The 26,580-nt window shown below is 36.1% G+C and overlaps 1 protein-coding gene across 1 annotated transcript; it reads right to left on the bottom strand.

Moving 5' to 3' along the window:
* Positions 1–2,346: 2,346 nt before the first annotated feature.
* Positions 2,347–13,615, bottom strand: LOC126821430 (protein dispatched homolog 1-like). Its single transcript, XM_056101009.1, has 5 exons — positions 12,873–13,615; positions 7,309–7,436; positions 6,109–6,186; positions 3,383–3,553; positions 2,347–2,736 (listed from the first exon to the last, which is right to left on the bottom strand). The coding sequence occupies exons 1-5, from the start codon at positions 13,525–13,527 to the stop codon at positions 2,347–2,349; spliced, it is 1,422 nt and encodes a 473-aa protein (XP_055956984.1). The 5' UTR covers positions 13,528–13,615.
* Positions 13,616–26,580: the final 12,965 nt, after the last annotated feature.

Raw genomic sequence — 26,580 nt, 5'->3', positions numbered from 1 at the left:
TGTTCGTCTCAAGACCCTTAAACTCTGTCTATCAATCTAAAGTCAATCGGATGATAGCTTTGGTCTCTAGAGCATCCACAAGATAATCAAAGTGGTCAAGGGCCATAACTCTGGAAGTAATTAACTGAAATCACTGAAAATCACTAGGCTTCTGCGTCTCACGACCTTAAACACTCGGATATTAACTTTAGCCTCTAGAGCGTCCACAAGATATTTCAAAGTGACCAAGGACCATAACTCTGGCAGTAATTATCGGATATAGTTGAAATCAATAGGTTTCTTCATCTCATGATCTTAAACACTGTGCATAAATTTAAAGTGAATCGGATATTAACTTTAGCCTCTAGATCGTCCACACGATTTTTCAAAGTGATCAAGGGCCATAACTTTGGAAGTAATTATCGGAAATCGCTGAAAATGAATAGGTGTCTTCATCTCACTAATGTAAACAACATATACTATTCAAAAAAAGTAGGGGATATTTGATTTTTAAGTGTTATTAAAGTCACCTAATGAAACTGACGAAGAAACAAATGACAAAATGAAATGAAGTTCACATTCATCGATTTATTCCAAATGATCGTTAGACTAAGTAAGGCACAGACTGACCATTATAAGGGTAAAATGATACCCGGGGTCAAACAGCAAAGTTACCACAGCATCACAACCAAGTCAGTAACGGGTAAATCCTCCTCTGTTTGCCAAACAAGCATTGATCCGACGTGGCATACTCCTAATGAGACGTCTAAGGTCATTTTGGTCCAGATTGTCCCATTCCTGTTGCAACGCAGCAGCAAGTTCTTGGACATTGGCAGGACGTTGTTGACGTTGACGTAACCTCTGTCCAAGCATGTCCCAGACATGCTCGATAGGGGAGAGGTCGGGACTCAGTGCTGGCCAAGGTAATGTGGTGATGTTCTGTTGTTGGAGGTAACCTGTAACGATCCTGGCCCTGTGATATCTTGCGTTGTCATCCTGGAAGATGAAACGGCGGCCATGACGTCGTGCGAACGGCACAACATGGACTGCCAAGATGTTGTCCCGGTAGTACTGGCCTGTAACACGCCCTGCAACAACATGTAAAGCCGTTCTTCCAGCAACAGTGATGCCTTCCCACACCATAACAGAACCACCCCCAAATCGATCATGTCTGATGACGTTAACGTCTTGGAAGCGCTCGTTTCGACGACGCCACACCCTCCTACGTCTGTCCAAAAAATCAACAGTGAACCTTGACTCATCTGAAAACATCACATTAATCCAGCGTCGATTATCCCAGTGTTGACGATCCCTACACCAACGACGTCTTGCCTGAATGTGATGATCTCTCAAACAAGGGATCACGCGAGGACGTCGGGCGCGAAGGTGACCCCTATGCAGTCGATTCCGAATCGTCTGGCCACTCACTCTCACACCAGTGTCTGTTTGAAGACGAGCGCTGATCTGATTTGCTGTGATGACACGATTTCTCAAGGCCAAGGTACGGATAAATCGATCCTGGGCTTGAGTTGTCGCCCTTGGTCGACCTGAGCGTGGTCTGTCCTGTACAGATTGTGTATCACGGTATCTGGACCATAGCCTGCTTATGACAGACTGAGAAACATTCATCGTCCGCGCCACAACCGCCTGTGTTGTGCCGATCTGTAGCATGCCAAGGGCACGTAACCTTTCATTTTGGGTAAGCCGACGCATATCAAAATTTGTTTTCTGGTCACTAAAACAATTAAACTGATGTTTCCACCCTGGAATTCAATGCCACAATGACTGTAACATTCAAAGTCAGAGTCGTGCAAATCTTGGGTTGGACCCCCATGATGATCCCAAGCATCACCTGCATTCCATGCGGTAGCTATTGGTGCGTTTGGGCGTCACATGTAACTGGAAATGTTTCTTCTGTTAGGTTCTATAGTGACTTTTTTCGTAGTCATTTGCATAATTTAGTATTATGCCCCCAAAATCAAATATCCCCTACTTTTTTTGAATAGTATATATCAATTTCAAAACAATCAGGTGATAAATGTAGTCTGTAGAGTGTTCACATCAAATTGTGGACGACGTACGGCAATATACGACCACATTTCCAATGTGGGCGTATAAAAAGTACCATATCAATGAAAGCAGAAATGTGGACGTATATTGCAGCGTTAGCGATGCTCTAGTTTTATATGGTGTACCTTGCATAAGATATAAATTAAACGAAATATATAAAATGAACAGCTAGTCAAATACATACTATTGATAAGCAGATCTACCACATTTTCATATCTATGTTTAAATACTAAATAATCACCCGGAAATAAAAAAAATGGCTTCATTTTATACAAACTGCTGGGATACTTTATAGTGTCATGTTTCAACACAGTGGGTGCTACGGTTTAAGACAAAATGACGTAATTTCCTGAATATAGCTTTGATATCACCAGTATCATTCTCCGGTCCTATTGTACCCATTAAAGTAATAAATAGTCCTAATGAAAACAAAATAGAAAAACCAATGGTAAAAAACATAAATATTCCAAATTGAAAAAAGAAAATTATTTGCGAAAATAACATAAAAACTGAAGCTCCGAGCGTTGTACATGCACCAGAATACACAGACGTTGCCATGGTTTCCAAAGAATCTTGAACTCGTGACTTCCGGTCTTTATGTTTTGACATCGTGTATCCTTCCGCCAGATGAACAACATAATCCACTGATAAACCCACTACAAGACACATATTAAGGGAAACGAGAACCTGAAAAAGAAAAGAACGGGTGATAGGAAGTTCATGAATAGACCTACATATTTAGAGATAAATATAATGAGGAACTGTTTTGTCTAAAAATATAAGTACCTGATTGAAAATAGCTTCCTAGCAACATTAACGGTATCATAAGGGGATACTTCATTTAAACGTAATGTACAATTAGTAACAAAATCACAAAAAAGAACAAATATGCCCAACAATTAATATTGGTACATTACAGTATATTATGATAAAACTGGTGTGACGTGTATTTAAAACAATTTACGTACATGACACAAAACTTTAAACATTTTAGTAGAGGTTTTATATAATTGGGCGACATAATGCACGTTCAAGCAATTAATTGCGGTTATATTTCTCACAATATAATAAAAGACATCTTGGAAGCAAACTCATTCAACGTCAACAATTATTGTATAGTATTCTAGAAAGTCCAGAGGGCTCATTCCAAATTCCAAAATTCCAAATTCCAAATGCGGAATTCCAAATTCATGTCTTACCAACAAAATAGCAAATTGGCAGCTCCCCCCCCCCATCCCAGCTTAATTAAACAAATTAGAATTGAAATAAATTGTAATTTTATAAATCAGAGCAGGTGTATACTTCGTGGAGGTTGTTTTCGTCTCTTACTTACCCCTAGTTTCCATCCTAGAAGAGGGATAACTCCAATAACACAAATCGTTACCATGGCGATAGTAACTGACGCTAAAAGACTTGTTATGATATTCTGTATAGATATCAGTAATATTATAGTGGTTAAAGATAATCCTAGTAAAATACCCATTATTGCATTTTCATATAATACCTGAAAAATATTATATACGATATATACTCTTCAAAAAAAGTAGGAGATATTCAGAAACAATACAAAACTGCGGAAATGCACTGCTGTTTGTATTAGAGGTAACCAATGTATGTTAATAACAGGCCAATTGCCTACACATGAACATAAACAGTTCATATAGGCGGCCAATCTGACGGCTCTATTTCACTCGCAAAGAGATACACCGTTAAAAGTGATTTTTGTCTTAACAATGAGTAATTGCTCCACCAATCCTCAGACATTCAGCAATTCGTCGTGGCATGCTCCTAATCAACCGTCCAATCACGATTTGGGGCAATCTGACTCATTATTCTTGCAGTGCAACGGCCAATTCTTGCAGTGTTGTCGGTTGACGTTGACGTCGACGAACACGTCTCCCGATCATGTCCCAGACATGCTCTATAGGGGAAAGGTCAGGACTCATGGATGTGGTCACGGTAGTGTACACACTAGTGACACTTCCTTGAACAATATGCAAGTCCGTCCTACCAGTCATGGTGATTCCTCCCCACACCATAACATACCTACGCCCGAATCTGTCATGCTGTCTGACGTTAACGTTAGCATGACGCCCATTTACACACCTCCAAACGCGAGCACGCCTATCGGTGAAATCCAGAGAAATCGACGATTACCCCAATTCTACGCTGCCTAGACCATTGACGCCTGTTTGCCATGTGCTGGCGAGTTAATGGAGGCACATCACGCGGTCGTCGCGCACACAAATGGGCTGCATGTAGCCGAGTTCTAATCGTTTGGGGTGTAACTCGAATTCCTGTAACTTGGTACAAGTTTACAGAGAGCTGATTGGCCGTTTGTCCTCGATTTCGCAGGACCTGTGTACGAATGTATCGATCCAGGGCTTGTGTAGTGGCTCTAGGACGACCTGAACGAGGTCTATCATCAACAATGTGTGCTTGTTGGTACCGGTTCCACAGTCTGCTGATCACAGACTGTGACACATTAAGCATGTTGGCTACTGCTCGCTGTGTAGAGTCCATTTGAAGCATGGGAATAGCACGTAGACGTTCATCATGTTGAAGACGTGTCATTGCAAATTAAACGTAACACACTAAAGCAATGATACGCTAAACAGTATACATTTTCTATACACGTTATAGCATTTTTGTATAATACCATCAAAATACTATACATTTACTAGTTGAAATAATCCTAGTAATATGCACTTATAGCAGTTTTATAGAATACAATACATTTACTAGTTGAAATAATTCTAGTAGAACAATTGTTTTATATAATACCATCAAAATCTTATACATTTACTAGTTAAAATAATGAATAAAATACCCGTTATAGCATTTACTTTAAAAATATTGGTAAAAAATACCAAACACTTTGACCAACAGACGGAACGGGATACCGAAGGTGACAATAATATCGCATTGACAAGCCCTTCGAGCGGGCGTCACACTGTCCCGAAATTGACACCAGGTGGACACACGATAGAGTAAATGTTCAAATTCGGCTCTGGTCGTAAAAACATCGGGCCATTCGTAAGGGCATCTTAAGCCCGGCAGTAACTTCTTGAGCGCTGGCAAAATTCATTTTTGTTTTGAATTTGTTCCGCCTCCCCGAATTTAGCGCGTAGATTAACTCGCATGCGGGCAGACAGACAGGAAAAATATGAAAATTCCGAGAAAAAAACATCAAAAATAATGATTAAAATAGATATTATGTAATATAGTACTCTATAACTTTCATCAAATTAAACGGTCATTTAGGTGCTTAGAACTGTATGACCTCAGCTGGTTTTTGATAATATTGACTTTTCAACTCTGTATAAACTTCTTTTAAGGCACGAATTGGCTATGATCTAATTAGATAAGTAATTAATCCCATATGTCATTTACAAACTACATACACTCTGTGTGCAAACTCCACATGACTTCAAAGGAATATGCACTGGTCAGTAAGCATACCATGGCGTGATAAAGAGACAATTGCATGTATGATGATGTGTCTTATCTATTCTCCGGTGCTATATAATCAGGAGTTTACTGACAGTTAGGCAGACGACCAAAAGACGACTAAAAACGACCAAAGACGACTAGAAACGAGCGGAGACGGGGAGACTGGCGTATGGACTCACCTGAGTTCAGCCGCTGCCTTGGCAGAGGGGCAGAATGGTGGATTTAATATAGTTATATGTGTTCCTATCGTAGTCTAGTTCCTTTATAGTTTAAGTTCCCGTATTGTTGTTGTATGTATGTAACTGTAGCTGTTTTATATACCCGATGTAAATAAATCCTATATTTACTAAACGAGCGGAGACGGGGAGACTGGCGTATGGACTCACCCGAGTTTAGCCGCTGCCTTGGCAGAGGGGCAGAATGGTGGATTTAATATAGTTATATGTGTTCCTATCGTAGTCTAGTTCCTGTATAGTTTAAGTTCCCGTATTTTTGTATGTATGTAACTGTAGCTGTTTTATATACCCGATGTAAATAAATCCTATATTTACTAAACTGATCTCTGTTATCACTAAGATAGTGTTACAATTAATTTAAACTCCATACCCTTTGAACGTAAAACCAATGCCAAATCTTCCACCCCACCTGGAAACCACCTTGTAAGGATGCAGGCATGGTTGATTTCTAAAACAAAATATTATTAGTAATACCAGTAAATATTCCTTGCATGATATGTAAAAAATATTGAGTACTTTTGTTTCAAGCAGAGCGTCTGGTAACCATACGACTGAGAGCAAGACGTTTCGGTAACAGAGCAGCTGGCTTCATTGACGACTGTTATTTTAGGGCCCACTTTATTCAATGATCGGTGTGCATCTATTTTATACATTTTTTAATGCAATAAAGTTAGTTGTGACAATTCCTGGATAACGTTGGTTTTAGTTATAATATAATTAGTCGCTTGTATTATCTGGATTTATTTTAATATTTCTATAAACTTTCCTGAATGAACCTCGGGGGCGCAGATGGCCTAAAATTAGTGGCGGGGACACTCCTTGCGCGGGCGACTATTGGTACAGAGGGGGGTTCGGGGGTTCTGCCCCGAAATTTTTTTGAAAACTAGACGCTCTAAAACGCCCTGTGGGCATTTTCAGCATCATTTTCTGGCAAACAATTCTAATTTATATAAACTAAAACAAGCCACACACACAGCTAAACATATCAATATTCAATCCCAATTGAAATAAATGTAACATTTTACATCAAGTATACCAGATAAAAACAAAATCTCAGTTATTCCTTAACCCTTTAATACCCAGCGTATCAGATATGCACACCTACATGATATACATATTATATTTATTATAATCCCTATGGAATATTTTAATTATTTACTGTTATGATATGAATTATCACTTATTCCTTTTTAAATAAAAATCGGTCACCGGGTGCCGCTGTACAACTTCAAGGACCCTGGCCTCAAGTGCCTGGGACCAACTCTACGCCTTCTTAAATGGCAATTAAAGCTCAGGAATGATTTCAATTTCAAAAAATAAACAAAAGCAAAACATCGGAAATAAGTGGTGGGGACACAGTATAGCATGTCCCCACCAATAAAAATATTGGTGGGGACGCGTCCCGGTGTCACCATCGGGATCTGCGCCCATGATGAACCTATACAGTTTAATGTGCTATTATGTAGATTTCAATAAAACTTTGTTATGGTTCTACGATAAAAAAAATGGTGTTACGAACTGTACGTGAATCCTGTAGTATTGAGAGAGAAAAATGTATAAAGACTAATACCTGTTCAATCATAAAATCCTCCCAAGCTTCTACCAGTGTTATTCCATCTTTAAATCCCGTTGTTAAAGGGTTAATAGTTAATATCAATTTAATACCCAGACTTTTGATCTTATTGCCGACTTTTACATCTAGACGATATAAGAAAAACCGAATTATAAAACATGCCGTCTGCTGCTGTAGGAACGTTTTAATTGTGCCATTATTATTTCTAGTGGTCCTTAATGTCAGTCCAATCTTTATTTAATAATGCCCTCGTTAATTCCAAGTTCTAGTTTTGGATTGAAGTGTCGAATATTCAGCCATGAAACGTGGACCGATTGGAAGCGAAACTGTTATGGATATTTTGAGTCCATAACGGGGAAAGAGATTATCAGTTGTATTGCATTAACTTTATTATTCATGGATCTTACTATTTAAAGTCAATAAATATACTGTCAATGTCATTTTCAAGCAAGGGTGATTCTTTTTTTTCGTGTATTTTCATTTTATGCTGTTTAAATCCAATTTAGTCCGCCTGTTCAGTACATCATAGACGGTGTAGATTACATGTTCCTGTCCATTGGCTATGAAATTCGGTATCCCTAAAGTAAAATGTTACACAGAGAGTATAATGTCCACTTTAATATGTTTAATATATTTTTCAGTTTTACGGGCATGCAGATTTTGGGATATCCTAATCCTTGGATTTAGGGATATTGTATTGAAGATGCTAAATGGATTTAAATGTATAAGAAGTTTTGATTAACTATCCATCTCCTCATATGTAAGTATTCCTTGTAATTAATTTGTATACACTAATTCAACGACAGTTGTCCATACTGACAAACTACGGATTTACCAGGAAGCAGTCATGCCTTAAAGTTTTAGTTAGACAACTACCCCCTGCTGATTTGTAAAGTCCTTATATATACTGATTTACTTACTAGGAACTGGTATAATACTGGTAGAATATGGCCCTTCTTGTTCTCCTATTAAATCATTGAAGAATTTATAATCTTTTGTTTGGTTCATCAGAAATCTATTATTTAACCAATAACTTATCGCTATCTGAAATTAAATAAACACAGATGTTTCGTTGTAACATGTAGACTAAATTATATGAAAACGAAATATAGGCCCACCTGTGATGACAATTTAATTGATTTATATTTTGATATCAACAAGCAAGAACAGTAATATACTACCACATAATGTGAAGGTACAATAAAATTAATGAGAATTCGTGAGTAAATATCTGCTGTAAAAGACTGTATCTGATCAATTATGAAAGTATATAGAGGTCAGCTAGACTAAACATTTCCGGTGTGTATACAGATTTGTTTTATGCAATTTTATATATATAGAAAGAGCAAACATAACCGAGTCCATAACATATAGTAATTGGAACACGAGTTTGGTACACGGCACATACATGAACACGTATTATACCCTAAAGGCATAGATAAACCGAAACAATCTTGCGAATAACATTGAGAAATGTATAAAATAAAATTTTTGAAACTTACATCTAAGACAGGAACAGAAGTTAAATTCATGCCCGTTATATTGTATATCAATGGTGACCTCATCTTTACAAAGTCTCGAGTTTTATTGTAATCCCAAGGTAACGATGTATCGAGGCCTGTTACCTGTGTATCCAACTGTAATACAAGGATATAAGGCGTAAATGAATAATATCCTCGTGGGCCTTCCCTGTATAGAATTTCGTTTTGTTCCCGGTCGTATATTGGAAATAATAGTCGATAGCTAACCGACAGAGAGGGGTCGTACTCGTTTCACTGATAAAAAGACATTCCTTCTCAACATTCCTTACCTCAGCTACACGGTAAATTCCTCAATAATCATGGTATGTTGTTTAACATGATTTTTACTTTATTGAGAGAAAGCTGTGAACCTCGATTTATGAAACCTTATTAATACTTTAGAGGTCCTAACTTTTCACACAAAACTTTCCAAAAATTTAATATTTTGTTGAACCCATTAAAAATGATGGACTATTTCTAATTTTAGTTAACCGTTATTAACTGAGTATCCTCCCCCCCCCCCCCCTGGCTTTTAACGCTATAGTCGTCACGATATACATGCATAGAACATTTTTTAAATTCTAATAATTTGGCCATTCTCCTAATTGTCGTCTAAACCATGCAGGTTTTATTTAGTTATAACATCCCCTTCAGTACCAAAATCATGTAGCCACAACCGTTGTAGATCTAGACTAAACTAAAATGGGTGTGTGGGACATTACCTTTAAAAATTCGTTTAAATTTTTAGCAAAACAGTGCATCACGGGCTTATTGGTTAGAGGATGGCGTTTAACTTTCAGTCTGCTTGATTCTTCTTCTGACATAGTATAGAGTTTGTCACATAACTTCTACAACAAACAAATAATCAACACCATCATTTAGAAACTCCCTAACGTTATCAAAGGACCATGGCGAGGCAACCCATATGATACATATACACCTCAAATTGCACAAACTCTCACTAAGGCCATGCTCTCATTAAACTATGTCTATCCATAAAACTGTGGTCAGTCGCGAATGAATTAACAGTTATATACGGACGGGGCTGATCAAAAATCATAATTATTATTCTTGATTGTGCAGAAAGGAGCTCAGGCCACAATTCAGGAAAGGGCAGAGGTACGGAAGACCATTATGGTCAATGAAATGAAATAATTTCCTATCTCCCATTAATATCATTCTTTAATTTAATCTTGGTGGCGATCTTTAAAACATTCTGATTATCTCATAATTACGAGATAATCATGGGGTTTTTTTTTCATTTGATTGACTCTCATGGTCTCCCGTACAGAAATGTTTCATCGTAACGTGGCTCTAAAAATAATCAACAAATTATGTCGATAACCTTGACAAACGTTGTGAACATGCTTTGTTGTACCTGATAAGATTTCTGTGCTTCAACTGAGTTTGGGTCAAAGTTGTCATCAAAATGTACCGTACCCTTACATTTAACATCACTGAAATGGCAACTTGATAGATCTTGTTCCTTAAGTCCCCACAATAAAGTCAGGCCTACGGGATAGTCTATCTCATCTGGTAAAAAACTGTTCGCACGATAATTCGCCGCTTTACCATAGTTATGATTCTTTTTAAAAAACTGTATCTGTCAATATACAAAAAAATTCATCAATTAAAAGTTTTACCCGTCAATATAATATATTTATCAATTTAAAAATTGCATTTTAAACTTAAAGGAGCTAAATCGTTAATATTTGGGACCTAGAAATTGATTGAAATGGGTCGCAACGTATACAATAATATAATCTGATTATATATAAACTGATTTACATTCAATTGTTTCCGTTTGGACTCTTAATTTCAAATCAGATATGCCCAGCGAAATACGGCATGAGTCTAAACCGAATAGCAATTTCAAGCGTCTGGTTATTCCAATCTATTGCGCATGCTCTGCAGATATGATATGGCGTCACCGTTTGACATGAGTTGTGGAATGTGCCTAGCCTCGTTCATTCTGTTTACTTGTTACAAATGACGATACAGCGCACTATGGTACACGATTCGTGTACCAATGGTAAAATATTTATTTTGTATTAAATATTGGATATCAGAAGCCTACCTTTTCCTGGTAAGATCACAACATCAATGTTGATTTGAATTGGCAAATAATTCGTATTTTCAACGTGTAAGACTTTGGATGATATTGAGTTAAAGACTTAGCTACTTTAAATAAATATCACACGGAGTAGACGAAACGGTGATGTCAAGAGGATTGTATATTGGAAATGGAGATAAATGAGGTGGTGGGGTTTAACTTCCTATCGGGTTCTTTTACGCGCACATCAACGTGTACATGGGAACTCTGTTTCTCTTCGGAAAAATTCTTGCCCATTACTCACTGGGCCACTGTGCATAGCTCCATTGTGCAATTAAGTATTAGTTTGCAAGCAACGTAAGATTCTAATAGTCGGAAATTAATAACAAAACTGTTTTGACTGGAGGTACACCGTTTATTTTTAAAATGTCTCTGTAGTGAATTAACCCAGGCCATGTATTCCTTTCCTAAGCGAAACGATTGAAACTGTAGATATCTTAATCAAATTCAAATTACCTCTAGAAGCCAGTAGGCATTTCAGTGTGCAGTATGCGTCGATTTCAAGGGATAACCACACGGTTACAGAAGGACATTTAGGTCAAAACTTTCCTTATATTTTAGTCTAGATTGGGAAGATTTCTTTACACAAAATAAAAAAAACCCTGTGAGGCTGATGTCTCCCGCTGAAATCCCGAAATAAATAGATGACACATATTAATTATCTTTTTTAACAGTATTGAGCAATCAAACTGATTATCAACGATACACTAAGTTTCATCACTCTCTATCAGATAGAATCAAAGTCAAAGAAATTGCTTTGCTCTGCTTAGCGTTAGCGGGAAATGTTAATCATTAAACTCAGTCAAGACATTCACCTAATGAAGATCAACATCAAGTTTAAACAGTATACCTCAATTAAAAGCAGAGTTGTTATGTTCCAAAGTCTTGACCAATCAAATTGCTTATCGCTCCTTAGCCTAAGCAGAATATTCTCATCAAACTTAGTCAAGGTAACGATATAACGAATCTATACTCTGAGTTTCATAGCTCTCACTTAATTATAACCAAAGTTATCGTGCCCAAAAACACTAACCAATCAAATTGCTATCTCTGCTTACCGTAAGCAGACAATGTTCATCACCGAACTCCACCAAGGCATTCACCTAATGAACGCCTACACCAAGTTTGAAGATTCTACCTCAATTAGAAGTAGAGTTATTGTGGTTCAAAGTCTCGACCAAGCAAAGTGCTTATCGCTCTGCTTACTCTCAGCAGAAAATGTTCATTATCGAAGTTAGTCAAGGTATTGATGTGACGAAACTATACACCAAGTTTCATCACTCTCACTTAATTAGAACTAAATCTGGATACAAGCACTAAAATTTGCATGGGTGTCCGTTTAGGGTCATTTATTAACAAAATCCAAAGTTTCATCAAAATTGTTGCCTCCATATTCCTTGCCGCTATTTGCATAAAAGGGCAATGTTAACGGCTTAAAAAACAAAAAAGGTGTATTCAAGGTGCCAAAAGATAACTGTATTGACTCCAAAATGTATCATATTGGACAATTTTATATACTTTTATTGCACAAAATATTTGTTGCCGGAAAAGGTGACCATCTTAAAATTGGGCGACATCTTGGATTTCCGAATGGGTAATTTGTTTTTCCAAAAATGTAGCCTCAAAGAAGAATTTTTGCCAATTTGGATACTTGTATCCACATTTGAAAGATTTCCTCAAGAATGCAGTTAGCTGCTGCACTATAGGTGATTCTGATCCCGCAAAACCCGTCAACAAGTTGTTCTTTAATACAAATACATGTATATAATTTACAGTAACAATTACCTGTTCATTGTCTGGTTTTAATCTTGAACAGCTTATTAACATAAATAATACCAATACAGCAAATCCACTTATTAATATCCATCTTATTTTACCATGGGTGACAAATTTAAAATATTTATCTCTGAAAAATCGAACCAACATACCAGGCTGTTTTTTAACAACAGTCTCTGTGACTTCATTTTGACAAAAATCATTATCTATTAAGTTGTCTGTAATCTGGGTTGATTCCTTTGTATTCTTTAAGCAGCACGAGCAGCAGTTTGTACAGCATTTCTTTATTTTAACGTGATAAAAAATCACAATAGTAGGAAAGAAAAGTATCATGGAAATATAGTCAATAATAATTAAGAGGGCTGAAAAAATCCCGAACGATTTAGTGGCTAGAAGTGGCGTAAGGGCGGTAGATGCAAAAGCTGCCATCGTTGTTACTGATGTCACAAACATACTGAGAGTTGATTTCCGGTAGGCAGAAGATAGACGATGCGCAAGAGACGGGTATGACGTCAGGCCAGTTGCTCTCCAAGAATCATAGAAAACAAATAAATCGTCTGCACCTATTCCTAGAATAATAAAAAGCGACAACACGTGAAAAAATCCAAAATAACGAAAGTCAAGGATGACTCTGTAGAACAAATTAGTTGCCAGGAAACTTGAGAGAATGCTGATAACCGACCATACTGTAATCCATAATGAAGATGTATGAAACCACATATAACAAAATATAAATATCACACTCCCCCCTGCTAAATATAAATCTTTTATGGCTTGTTCAGCCACGTCATGTTCAAACAAAGTCATACTGAAATACGTCACATCAAAATCTTTAGTCTTTATAATTTCTTCAAAAACGGGTTTTAAGTATTTAACTTGTTTGCTTCGTACTATTTTTGCGGCAATTTCTTCGTTGGAATCGTTTGAAATTGGCCACCCCAATGGAAAGTCACTTCTAGTCAAAGATGAGCTTACGAAAGAAGGTGATATTCTAAAATCCTTTGCGAGTAAATAATTCAACTCAACTTTTGTCTCATTTGTATTATAAGCTGTGTATAGTACATTTATAATATTATCAAACTTAGAGTCATTAAATATTGGATTAATATGAGCCCTTGATCCATCGAAAAAACGAATGACAGAGTTCGGTAAAACTTGTTCGCCTTTCTTTGTTAATTGACAAATATCAGAATACTCGGAAATTGAGTCGACCTTCTTTTCTATTGATGCAATTGTTTGTAAGTGCTCCTTTGTAAAAATGTTTTTACCATGTGTGTCATATATTAATTCAATTCTCATTCCTTCCCTACCCCGTATCCACGTGGGTATATAATCGCCTTTTACGTATCTGTACACAGGGTGTTTGAAATTAAATCGATTTTGGTAAGCTCGATACCGAGCAAGCCATGGGCTATCACGTAATTCCATTGGTAAGGTTTCAAAATTCGTTGGGAAAACGTCAAAACCAACTAGAAGTAGAGTGATAGTTACTGCTGCAATAAATAGATGACCAGAAACACCCAGAACTGAAAATAAATATAAATAATACAAAAAGATGAACAGATAACCTTAACTTAAAATAAATATAAATAATACAAAAAGATGAACAGATAACCTTAATTGGACATACTTCTTTACTAGACACACACAAAATCTGTCATAATAAAAAAACCGAAAACAAGTACAATAGTTATGGACCAGCACCCGGGATTGGCCGCATCCTGGACAATCGATGCGCAATTGTTCAAGGAACAAACATGACAAGTCTCATGCTGATCGTACTTTGCATCATGACAATCAGAGTCTTCCAACAAAAATAATTACCCCTTCTCTATAATGTCACACGGCCGTGACTGTGTGGTTCGTATTTGAAATTATTTATATAATGGCTCATAACAATCTAATTACCCTTATTCTCTATAATGTCAAACGACCCGGACTGTGCGCTTCATATTTGAAATTATTTATAATATAATGTTTATTTACTAAAAATTCTGCAGTAACACTTACTAAAAGACATGATGGGATAAGTTGTCACGAAACGACAAAACCAAAATGGTTTCTCATGTTTCGTTCTCTCTTCTTCAGCCATCTCTTTACCCAGTAATTCGTCATCGTTTCTAATTTCATTTTCACGTTCTTCTATTACCGAAATGAGCTCGGAATCCTGTATATGATCATCGTGTCTACTTGCATTTTCACGTTCTTCTATTACCGAAATGAGCTCGGAATCCTGTAAATCACCATCGTGTCTATTTTCATTTTCACGCTCGGCATCTTGTAAATCATTGTCGTTTCTACCTCCATTTTCTTCTATTACTGAAATGAGCTCGGAATCCTGGAATTTCTCGCCACTGCGAATTGAACCTAACTCAAGTCCATTTTCACACACTTGCGCATCCATGATCTTATTTATTACACCTACGTGAATGTTTATTTTGTTACTTTATAAAGTCAATACTTTGCACATACACAACACAACACAACACCAAAATGCATACAGCACCGCACAGTGGGTAGTTTTCCACTACATGAATTAATAGGATCTCCGGGTATCAAATCGATATGAATTCAGGTACACAATCTATATAATATGACGGTCAAGAAATATGTCCTATGAATTAGAATGGAAGATCTATAAATACATACTTCGACTGGGGATGCTAATTAGAGCATGTAAATCCACAGTCCATGACTGACCGTGTGTACACTTTGAATGGATATTTATATTTACGTATACACAGTTTATCAATAAATAACTAATACTGGACATGTGAACTACTCTCCAAAGGCTGAATAGTATCAAAAGGCTATACTTGAATGCAGTTAGCCTTTGTTTCTCGGTGACCTGGAAATATAGAGAAACAATAGTTTACGGTGTTTGTTATGATTCTTTTCATTTTTATTCTTTTCGAATATAATAGTTTTATACATTTCACCTATGTATTAATATATATTTAGTTCAATGTATAAATCTACAAGATTTAGTCCACCAGTTTAAGTTGAGAACATTAATATCTTGGTCATCCAGTCTAAGTTGAGAACATTAATGTATGTTCTTGGGGTTTATTTTAGCTATTTTATAACATTTACAACGTACCTGGATTTAATAACGGTATTAAAAACAGCAAACATTTAAGCTATTATTTAGATATGAAAAATTGTGACCCGCCCCGTCGCTTTTACAAAATAGGGGTGGTGGGGGGGGGGGGTTGCTGGGCTCCACTGATAACCAAAAATCTAGAGTATACCGCATGACCACGATAACGCTAATTCTATCTTATACCACTTCACCACGATAACCCTAATTCGATATTATGCCACATGACAACGTAAAGTACAATATGCATACATAAAGTACAGCACATTGAAACGTAGACAATATAAACATTTTACATACAGTTATATGTAAAAATAATATTTTTGATGTCATTAGAAGATTCCAACCTTATTTCTGGGTAGCAATATCGGCCCTTTGAATGGTACTCCTCCTTATTTATTATGACCATGACAACGTTAGACTCATTTGAAAAATCAATTCGACATGTAGTTTGATGCTATTTCTTTAACTCCCAATAACAACGAAGTATTATGGATTCTATTCGACTGACAGACCCACCGAAATACAACAACCTGTTGCACACTATTAAACATAGGTAACAAACCAACAGGGTTACTGTTTTTGAATGGGTTTGCATATAGATTGTCAACAAGACTTTCAGTTGAAAGACTATAACTAACTCCAAAGATTTTCTTGATATTAATTTTCACATATTTTAGACCCGATTTATAAATGTTTCTCGCTTAGCTTTCGTTCTTGGGGGAGAGGTGAACTTCAAAATGATAACATTTTATCAAATTTCATTTTCTTTCAACGTTTGTCATTATTAAAACCTACTAATCATTTTATATACTCCACAACAACTTATCCATTAATCAATTAGTCAATTTTTAGGTTAATTGGTATTATTGAATGTTCTTATTAGCATTTAACTTTATAATCTTTAATTAAATTAGATTGCTTAAGGGAGATATCTGGTTGGTCAGCATTAACTAAGTATTGTTGTGTATATGTATATATTGTCCTGTCATATTTTCATTTTTTATCATGGCTTGATAATGACTAGAGACGCCTAGTCGAAACGTCGCTCAGTAATAAGCAGTAATTGTATTCCATAGAATTGTGACCTGTATAGTTATAAGTAGTGTCGGGAATCGATCACGACTCTGGGAATTTTACTCTAGATCAATCGATGAGACTTCTGGTTTGAGGATATCATATATAGCTAGCAACTCTATTTAGTATTCGATCGAGATTAGCTGGAAAAGCTGCCGTGTGGGCAAAATTGTCCCCATCGTACATTGTATGCCCGCCATTGTCAGCACAGTTGGTTAAGAAGCGTAGGGCGCTAAACCACTGTTCATTTCAACAAATAATTTTGTATTTAAGTTACTGCACTTAAGTACTATGACCCCGTCTCTCGCATACAATTTTATATGCAACAACAAGGTTACATGTTATTCCGATTCTTATTTATGCATTCATTAAATGAATTCCACAGTCTGTTCTATATTTTCTGATAAAACTATCCATTCATTCCTTGGAGCGTATAGGAAGGGAATATTGAGAAGATTTCATAATTGTACTTAATTACTGTCCTATTTAACGAAATGTGGGATGCAAGCTGTGCCAGTTTACAACACGTGCTCAAACTGTATTTGAAATAACTAAAAGGATGGACGCCTGTCGTATGCAATTTGCGTAATCCCACATACTATGATAGCCACACTCCTTTTACGCCCCTTTGGCATCATTGTTAGTTCTTCCTTCTAACATTAGATTGACTCAATTTCAGAACATCATAAATCAGAAAATGAATATTATTAATTAGGAAACCTCTGCTAGTCTATGACAGTCTGGAAACATCTGATTGTCTCGTTCTCCCTAGAAGACCATTTCATCTCCATGTTCAGTCTTAAATGGTATATGTTTCATCCAATCCAAGATAACTAAACAGTGAATACCCATATTAGTTTTCAAAATACTGGATGTGAAACACAAAACTGTTGATGTTATGTTTTTATTATTATTTTACTTTAGTCAGATAATCAAATTAAACACATACATTTAGATGTGTTTTCAATATACATCCTTATTTAAGGTTGAATTCAGTATCATTTCAATTATTAAACCAAAGACCAAAAACACTAACAAATTCTATTTACATATATTATGTTATACATTAATATATTATTCTTTCCTTGATATAAATGTATATGTACAAAATTAATGCTATATTGGACCATTTATATCTGATGACCAAGAAAAATAAAAGTATTGACAATTAGCCCACCAATTTCTATGCACTCAGACTCTAAATTGTCGTATTTAACGAACTGTTATCTTTGTAACAAGTTGTTTTGTAAAATAGATTTTCAATATCACCTGACAATATTTGATAATGTTATTACAATTGTTATGTTCTTCAGAAGTATTTCACGATGGCCGCCATTATAAGACCATGCCTGGAAACGATGAAGGTAAGTGTTGAGGGTGTCGTGGTAACATCATGTTAGCCGTCAGAAAATGGTTAGGGTTGGCAGAAGGGGACTGAATGGGTGGCATTACAGGAAAACAGGAAAACGAATATGAAAAATGTTCCTTTTCTTTGGGTGTACTACAATAATAAGTATATTGTGAGTACGGGGAGGATAGAAAAGATGAACTTTTATCATGATAGTAAAGATGTCTGTCTACGTTGGTGTCTGTTAATTTAGTTCTTTTGTATTCCATTGGTATATAGATACTGTCGCGATTATCACTTCCACCGGCCTTCAATTTTACATCATTTTCATTGGGTGTAGGCTTGTCATCAGCTGGTAAATAGTTCCGATTATCTAATAAAAAAGAAAACAATTATTGAATGTCAATAGTTTCAAATGCAAAAGTAAAACAAAAAAACTGAGAAATAGTATCTAGATTGTTTCGTATAGCTAATATGAGTGATAGTTTTGAGTATTTTGCTCTATTGGATTTCAAGCTTGGGGCTATATTTTAGAAGATGGTCTCGGGTCATTGGTCAAAAGTAATTTTGTGCATAAAAGTACGACATAATAGCTGTATAAACACTCCCAATAGATAGCGGGTGGCGCGAATTAACGTAGATTAAGAATAAATGTTCCGGTCTTAATGCTGAAATGCTGAAAAAAGCGGCCAAAACTACGCCCAAAATTACGATGTTTTTCGGCGGCCAAGGACAGGGTCACTGCTCAGTCGATAAAAACACGAATGATATCATCGAGAATAATGAGTCGCCGACCGACCAGGTGGGAGTGATTGCTGAAAGTGATGATGACAGCTTGGACATCAGGTTTGTTTTCATTTTATCCAGCAATTGGTTGTTGCTGTGCTCCTCTGAGCATCAATTGATCTTCACTGGCCGACTGACAGGATAATGTTTGACTAAGTTGTAGTGCTTGACATTATTCCATCAGTATATCCCCGGAAATTTCGTTTTTCTCACAGCTGTCTTAGTTTTACTACGGCAAACCAGTTCCACAAAGGGCCCAGCTGGACGAGCTGCCTAGGGCCCACCAGAGCCTTGATCCGCCTCTGTTCCGTACACAAGCTCTGTGTTGCAGTTTAGCTTGAGTAATAGTTAATATATCACGTCAATTTGAAATCTTTCAATTACTGTGTCAAGAAACAGTTCTGTAAAAGTCTACTTAGGTGCTTAATTCTAATCGAAAATGCCACTTTACTGAGTATACCAATGCTTAAAGAATAATACATGTATGCTGTTTATCTAGATATGTTTTTTTTTATTTTCTGTAACAATTTTGACCATCCCTCTTTCGTTTCAACAAAACGCTTGTCCAAAATTACCGATTTATTAATCTTTGCTGATGAATTTTCAAATTGTGTGGGACACGGGTTGAACCAACATGACGACAACGTGCCCGTGCTTTTCTACAAGGGAAGGCAATCCGTGTCGTCTGAACCGAAGAAAGGGTCTTCCGTTTTTGCTGGCTACCTGATGTGTGGTTTTACAGATATCCAAGAGAGTTTAGAGGTAGCCTAATATGTTTTTCCATTCTGTTTTTTTATTGACAGTTTTTCATACTTGTTTAATTGGAAATCAAATGCCAATATTCTATGAATATTAGTCTGGATACGTTGTCAACATTTGAGAATAATAGGTCATAGGCCAGATTATCCGGTCTTTTATATTATCATAAACTGCGCCTAAGGGAGGTAACACGTCCTAAAACAAGATGATGACGCCCGTGTAATTAATTTAAGAATGTCATTTCAAATAATCCATTTAATTGAATGCCAGTTCAATATCTAACACTCTTTTATTATTGTAGTATTTATCTCTTCATGGGTCATATCTATGTTTTTAAAATTAATTCTAATTCGTCGTCAGTGGACTTTACGTCAAATAATGATAACGGTCCGAGACCCTCCGTATGTTAAAGGAGGTTTTGGGTGACCGAGACTAAAGTTTGCCCGGACAGCGGCGCTACGGCCAGCTCATATCGAATTCCAACTATCAAGGGATCTTTTACGCCCACGTCAATGTGTACGCATGCCCTGCGTCCTGCACCACTGACAAGGGGAAACCACGCCGGAAATAGCAATGCACGTAAAAGATTCCTTGGCAGTTGGAATTCGAGTATTCCGTTGCACCGCTGTCGGGGCAAAATTTCCATCATAGCACATGGTATAGCGTACGCCCGTCTTCATTAGCTTAGTCGGGACAGAAATTGATACCTACGTTAGCGTCTATTTTGTCTATTTAAAGTCACATGATATTTGTCTCTTATGGTGTGATCTTGTTTCCACGAAAACTAGTTGAAGTCATTTGCAAAAGCGCTCACCAACGGCAACAAGTCGGGAATAGTTTAAACGAGTTACAGAAAGTTGAATTGGCTTCAAATAACAGGAACTTATAGATAATTTTGGTTATTAGAGGCGCTCAGTTCGGCCCATTTTTATTGAAGCCACTTTCTCTTACTCGCCAAAAAAGTCAATTCCTCTCAATTATAAAGTCCGCAGAAACCCGGCTTATAACAACAGTACTCCATATTATGTAAATATCATTCAAGGAATATTTACTGGTATTGCTATTATAAGAAAAATAACATAGTTGCTTATTGCTTAATATTATGTGTATATTTAATTTTAGAATTCAACCATGCCTACATCTTTGCAAGGTGGTTTCTAGGTGGCATGGAAGATTTGGCATTGGTTTTACGTTCAAAGGGTATGAAATTTGAATAATTAATATTTTGTTTAATTGTACCGATTTCTTGTCAAATAAACTAATTTAACAAACTGTTTATAACTTTTTAGTGTGAAGCAGCGTGGTCATGCGGTGGGCGGTGGGGGGCGGGGGGGTGAACCCTGTCGGTATTTAGTATTCCACGACTTTTCATTCCGGAGACCACTGTTTTTCTTTATATGATTACTCTCTGCTATTTTTATAGGTCCCCAATTTAATGGGACTATATTATCCCCACCCTCTTTCGTCTCCTTTCCCGTTTAGAATTATTGTACACCCTCTGCTGATCAGAGCTATAATGGGTATTTTTCAGGTATTATATGGAAATGCAATAATGGGTATTTTCCTAAGATTGTTTTTAACCACTATAATATTACTGATATCTATACAGAATATTATAACAAGTTTTCTAACATCATGTTAAAACTATCTCCATGGTAACTATTTGTGTTATTGGAATTATCCCGTTTCTAGGATGACAACCTGGGGTAAGTAATTGATGAAATCAAACTCCACAAAATGTACACCTGCTCTGATTTATATTGAGCTGTATCATATACAGTGTAGGTATTGGCTATAATATCCAATATGATGAGGTTGCTATAGTGATTTGTCAACCGGGAAATAGGATATCTTCATCCGCGACTTCTGGTCACAGATAGGTTATTATTGGGGTTATTATTATAATGGGTATTTGATGGTAAATCTATGTAATATGCATTTAAAATTTCTGGGTATGTAAGGCCTCGTGACAATTATTCGGAATTAGTAGGAATCAAGCAGAACCAACCTAGGTGAAGGATTCTCAAAATTTGCGCCACATTCGGGAGGCAATTTTAAATTGACCAAAATACTTACAACTTTGTAAGACCATGCAGGTCAGGCTCATTCCGAATCAGACGGAATCAAGCAGAATTCGCACCACATTCAGGAGGGAAATTTAAATTGACCAAATTTCTCACAGCTTTGTAAGACTGTCGTTCGAATACTTAGAATGTACTACGAATATACTTAAAAGGTAACACGAAAAGATTCCGACAGCATTCGAGATTCCGTTTCGATTCTCATTCGAGTGCAATCAAAATGTTTTGAATGCTGTTGGAATGGCGTATAAGACTATTTCTAGTGCAATCAGAACACATTTAGAATACACTTCGAATGTCGTTCAATATTTCTCCCCTTCGAATATGTCACCACTTTGAATGCACCTCAAAAGTTTTGAGCATGATCAAAACATTCGGGCCGGCCACAAGATTGGGCCCAGTATTTTGAAATGCACTCAGAATTTTTATAGAATACACCTCGTGTATGCAGGAATATACAAGAAATTATTTTCATTCCGACGGCATTTCGCTTCAAGCTTGACTAGTGTTTAAAGGATCTATATTTTACAAGCTACACATTAACTTGTTTACGTGGCATTTTAGTTGGGGTGGGGGTGGGGAGCGGTGGATCCAGAGAAAATTCACGGGGTTGGAAAAGGCGAGGCCTACTCCTTGTCACGTACACGAGGGGAGTCAAAACCACGCCACTTTATTCAATGACAGATCTTGTGACCACGGGTTGAACCATTCGGCCACCCAACCCCCATTTTTATTAATTGGTCACATTCAATAAAATACAAATACTCAATGAACGCGCTGGCTCGGTAACCAGGAGATCTCGGCTTCGCTCCCGGTGTTTACCAAGAAAGTTCCTGGGGATTTTCCGGTGTGGTTGTCAGTGTCTAGGCGTTTGGATAGGACAGTAACCGAGGTTCGGTAGGCTAGTCATTGGTGTGCAAGTAAAAGAGCCCTTGACATTGGAATTTGAAATAAAATTTCGATTCTAGAATACTGTATAGCGTATGCACGTCTTCAGTCGGCCAGCCGGTTCAGAAAAGTAAGAAGCTAAGTCCATGTCATATCATAATATCAAGCTCGCGAACATCATTTACCATCTCCATGGCAACGGCTTGTATTATTGGAGTTATCCCCCTTCTATTCTGGATATGTGAATACTAATTCAAATTACAGTGTATGTGGTACGGGAGATAGACTCAACAAACTGCAATAATACGTCACCCCTTTCTGACCTATTTATATATTTCTATGTGTGTCAATATAGCGCCGTGACGCAGGAACCAGTCTGGCGTCATTTAGACTATTTAGAGCTGGTTATTCAGTCTAAAGTACAAGAGACCGTGGCTCAGTAAGACGCTGATTAAATATAAGATACATAGTCATACCTTACATATCGATCTTTTAAATATTTTTCTAAATCTGATTATATAAAAGATTTACAACTCACCCCTTTTGATAATCCCAATAAAGCCCTGGAGTTATGGTATAATACGATAATTCCAGTTATAAATAAACATGCTCCACAGAAAACCAAACGTGTTAAGAATGCTACGAAGCAGCGCTGGCTTAACACAGAAATTTTTAATATGAGGCGTCAACGCGATTACCATAAAAAGAAGGGAAATATTACTCAGTCTAAAATGTGTAGAAATTTGTTAAAGAGTATGATTCGGAAAGCAAAAGCTATTTATTTTCAAAGTCTTGTCTCTAATAATAAAAATTCTAAAACTATATGGAATGCCATAAACACAACTTTAAATAGAAACAATAACAATTCACAAACAATCCCCATTGTTTCGGAGGATTTTAATACTTATTTTACATAAATTGCCAGTAATTTACTCGGTAGTAGTACAACAATTGATAATATCGATATGACAAAAATTTCTGACTTTGTTAATAATCATATGCCTTCTCAAGCTCAATTTCATATCCCAGGTATAAAAGTAACAGAAGTTAATAAGTCCCTAAATGCTCTAGATATCACAAAAGCCGTTGGACTAGACTCTGTTAATGCCCTGTTTCTTCAAAAAGGTGCACACATAATCTCTGAAAGCCTAACCTATATTTATAATATTTGTATTGATCAGAATGTTTTCCCTACTGTTTTAAAACCTGCTAAAGTTTTACCTTTATATAAAAATGGACCCAAAAATGATCCAAACAACTACCGATCAATTTCCATATTACCAAGTTTATCAAAAGTATTAGAAAAACATGTCTATTCACATCTTAATGAATATCTTAATAAATATAATTTATTGTATTCTAACCAGTCCGCGTTCAGATCTAATAGCTCCTGTTTGACTACTTTAACTAATATTACTAAATAATAATCTTCTATGTGGGGCCATTTTCTTTGATTTTAGGAAAGCATTTGACCTGATAAATCATAAGCTGTTACTACAAAAATTGCAATTGTATCAATTGTCTAAGAAATCTATAATGTTTCTCAATTCATACCTGCTTGATAGACAACAAAGGACCTTTGTAAATGGTAATTTGTCTTCTTGTAAACCAATAGTTCATGGCGTACCACAAGGTTCAGTCTTGGGTCCTTTATTATTTAATATTTTTATAAATGATTTACCTCTGTATTTAAATTCTAAATGTGATCTTTTTCCTGATGATACAACCATTTATACTAGGGCAAAAACTGTTCCTGACCTTCAAAACAATCTTCAAATTGATACTGATACGGTGATGAATTGGTGTAGACATAATAGCATGATAGTTAATGAGGTCAAAACAAAATCCATGTTAATTACAACTAGACAGAAGCATAAATATTTATCGTCTGAACTTAGTATTAAAATCAATGACTCCGTCATCGAAATTGTTCCTAGGTTCAAACTTTTGGGAATTATTTTAGACCACCATTTACAGTGGACCGACCATGTACATTATGTAATTAAAATTGTGAATCAAAAGATTTTCCAATCGGTCTCTATTCTACAAAGCATATATACAAACCTATCTAGATTATTGTTCACCAGTTTGGGATCAGGGTGACTCCACTGCTTTGAGTACACTCATTCGTCAACAAAACAAAGCCTTTAAATTGATTCTAGGTATAGAACATACAAAAGATTTGGCTCCAGGCCTTGCCCTAATCAAACTCTTAAATATTAAACAGCGTCACTTAGTGAACAAATATGCATTTATTTACAAAATTATTTATCAACAATGCCCTTCGTGTTTAACCAACATCCCCTGCTACTACGATACTCCATACTCTAATATCAATAACAAAATTGTTATTCTTCGGCCAAATCTATCTGTTGTTAAAAACAGTATTAGATTTACTGGTGCCCATTTATGGAATTCATTACCTGACTGTTTAAAATATAGTAAATCATATTATTTATTTCGAAGGCGATTATTTAAATTTGTAACTACGTAGAGACCTAGTATAGTCTTCTTTGTAGTAGTACTTATATACATTGGGAGCGGTCGGAAGAAATATATTATGGTCATTTCCATTAATTAATTTGTTCTATTTACATGTACCATAAGCATAGTATTAGATGATAAATATATGATTCGTGTGTGACAACTTTATTATATTGTGATTGTAATTAATATTTTCAATTGTGATTTTGTTAATATTCTTTTGTAAATATTGCTCTTCTGTTTTCAAATTTGCATTGTAACTTCTTTAACTTCTGTTATAAAGGGCAAAATGTAAGACGGCTCCTGGCCTAATTTTCAACCCTTTGAAAATAAAGTTATTATTATTATTATTATAATTATTATTATTATTATACCTTGGACTGTATCTAAACATCGAAACGTGACATATTTACTATAACACTACTATAATTTAACTTATGTTTTTTTTTAGTTTCTAATTTCTGGAACATTACTTGTCAGCAGACCTTGTGATAATCCAGACTGCAGATCTATTAAGAGTGTAATAGCCTACATCTTAAACAGAACGGTTGACGATAACTTGTCCATTTAAAAGAGCTAAATCGCAAATATTTGGGACCTACAAATTGACACAAATGGGTCGCAACGTATAATATAATAATATAATATGAATGTAAATAAACTGATTTCCATTCAATCGTTTCCGTTTTTACCCTATTTTCAAAGCAGTTAAGTTCGGCTAAATACGCCAGAAGTCTCAATCGAATGGCAATCTCTAGCGTCTGGTTAATCCAGTCTACACCGATAGTATTTATTGCGCATGCTCTCCAGATAAGAATATGAGGTCACCGTTTGACATGACTTGTGGAACGTGTCTAACCTCGTTCTTCGACTCGCTTATTACAAATTGCGCTGAAACGCATTATGGTACACGATTCGTGTACCAATCGTAAAATGTTTATTTTGTCTTAAATATTGGATATTAGAAGTCCATCATTGTCGAAGGTTTTGGATGATATTGAGTTAGAGACTTAGCTACTTTAAATTAGCATTGAGTAAAAGGTGCTAGACCTGTATGATTTCAGTCAAAATAAATTACTGAATTGGGTTGATATATTGGGTTATTTCCATTATTTTTGGCAAAAACCTATGCGATTACATTGTTGTTTCGAAAGATTAAAGTTTTTTGTCTTTGTGTGTCGGTTATATCTCAACCCCGGTTTAAACTATCGACATGAAAACATAATATTGCCATCCTACAAAACAATCTGATTACAGTACAGATTTTTTATTTCGTTTCGTTCTTTTATACTATCGATGGCCTCCACAACTGAAAGCTCTGACCGATTGTACTGGGA

Source organism: Patella vulgata, chromosome 5, assembly GCF_932274485.2.
Source record: "Patella vulgata chromosome 5, xgPatVulg1.2, whole genome shotgun sequence".
NCBI classification, from domain to species: Eukaryota; Metazoa; Mollusca; class Gastropoda; family Patellidae; genus Patella; species Patella vulgata.
This window is presented reverse-complemented; position numbering and strand designations above follow the sequence as displayed.

Coding starts and splice junctions, on each gene's coding strand:
- LOC126821430 (XM_056101009.1), bottom strand. CDS start 13,527: ATGACTTTGTTTGAACATGACGTGGCTGAACAAGCCATAAAAGATTTA. Junction 7,437..12,872: donor TGTTGTTAAAAAACAGCCTG/GTATGTTGGTTC, acceptor TATATCGTCTAG/ATGTAAAAGTCGGCAATAAG. Junction 2,737..3,382: donor TTCTAGGATGGAAACTAGGG/GTAAGTAAGAGA, acceptor TTTCTTTTTCAG/GTTCTCGTTTCCCTTAATAT.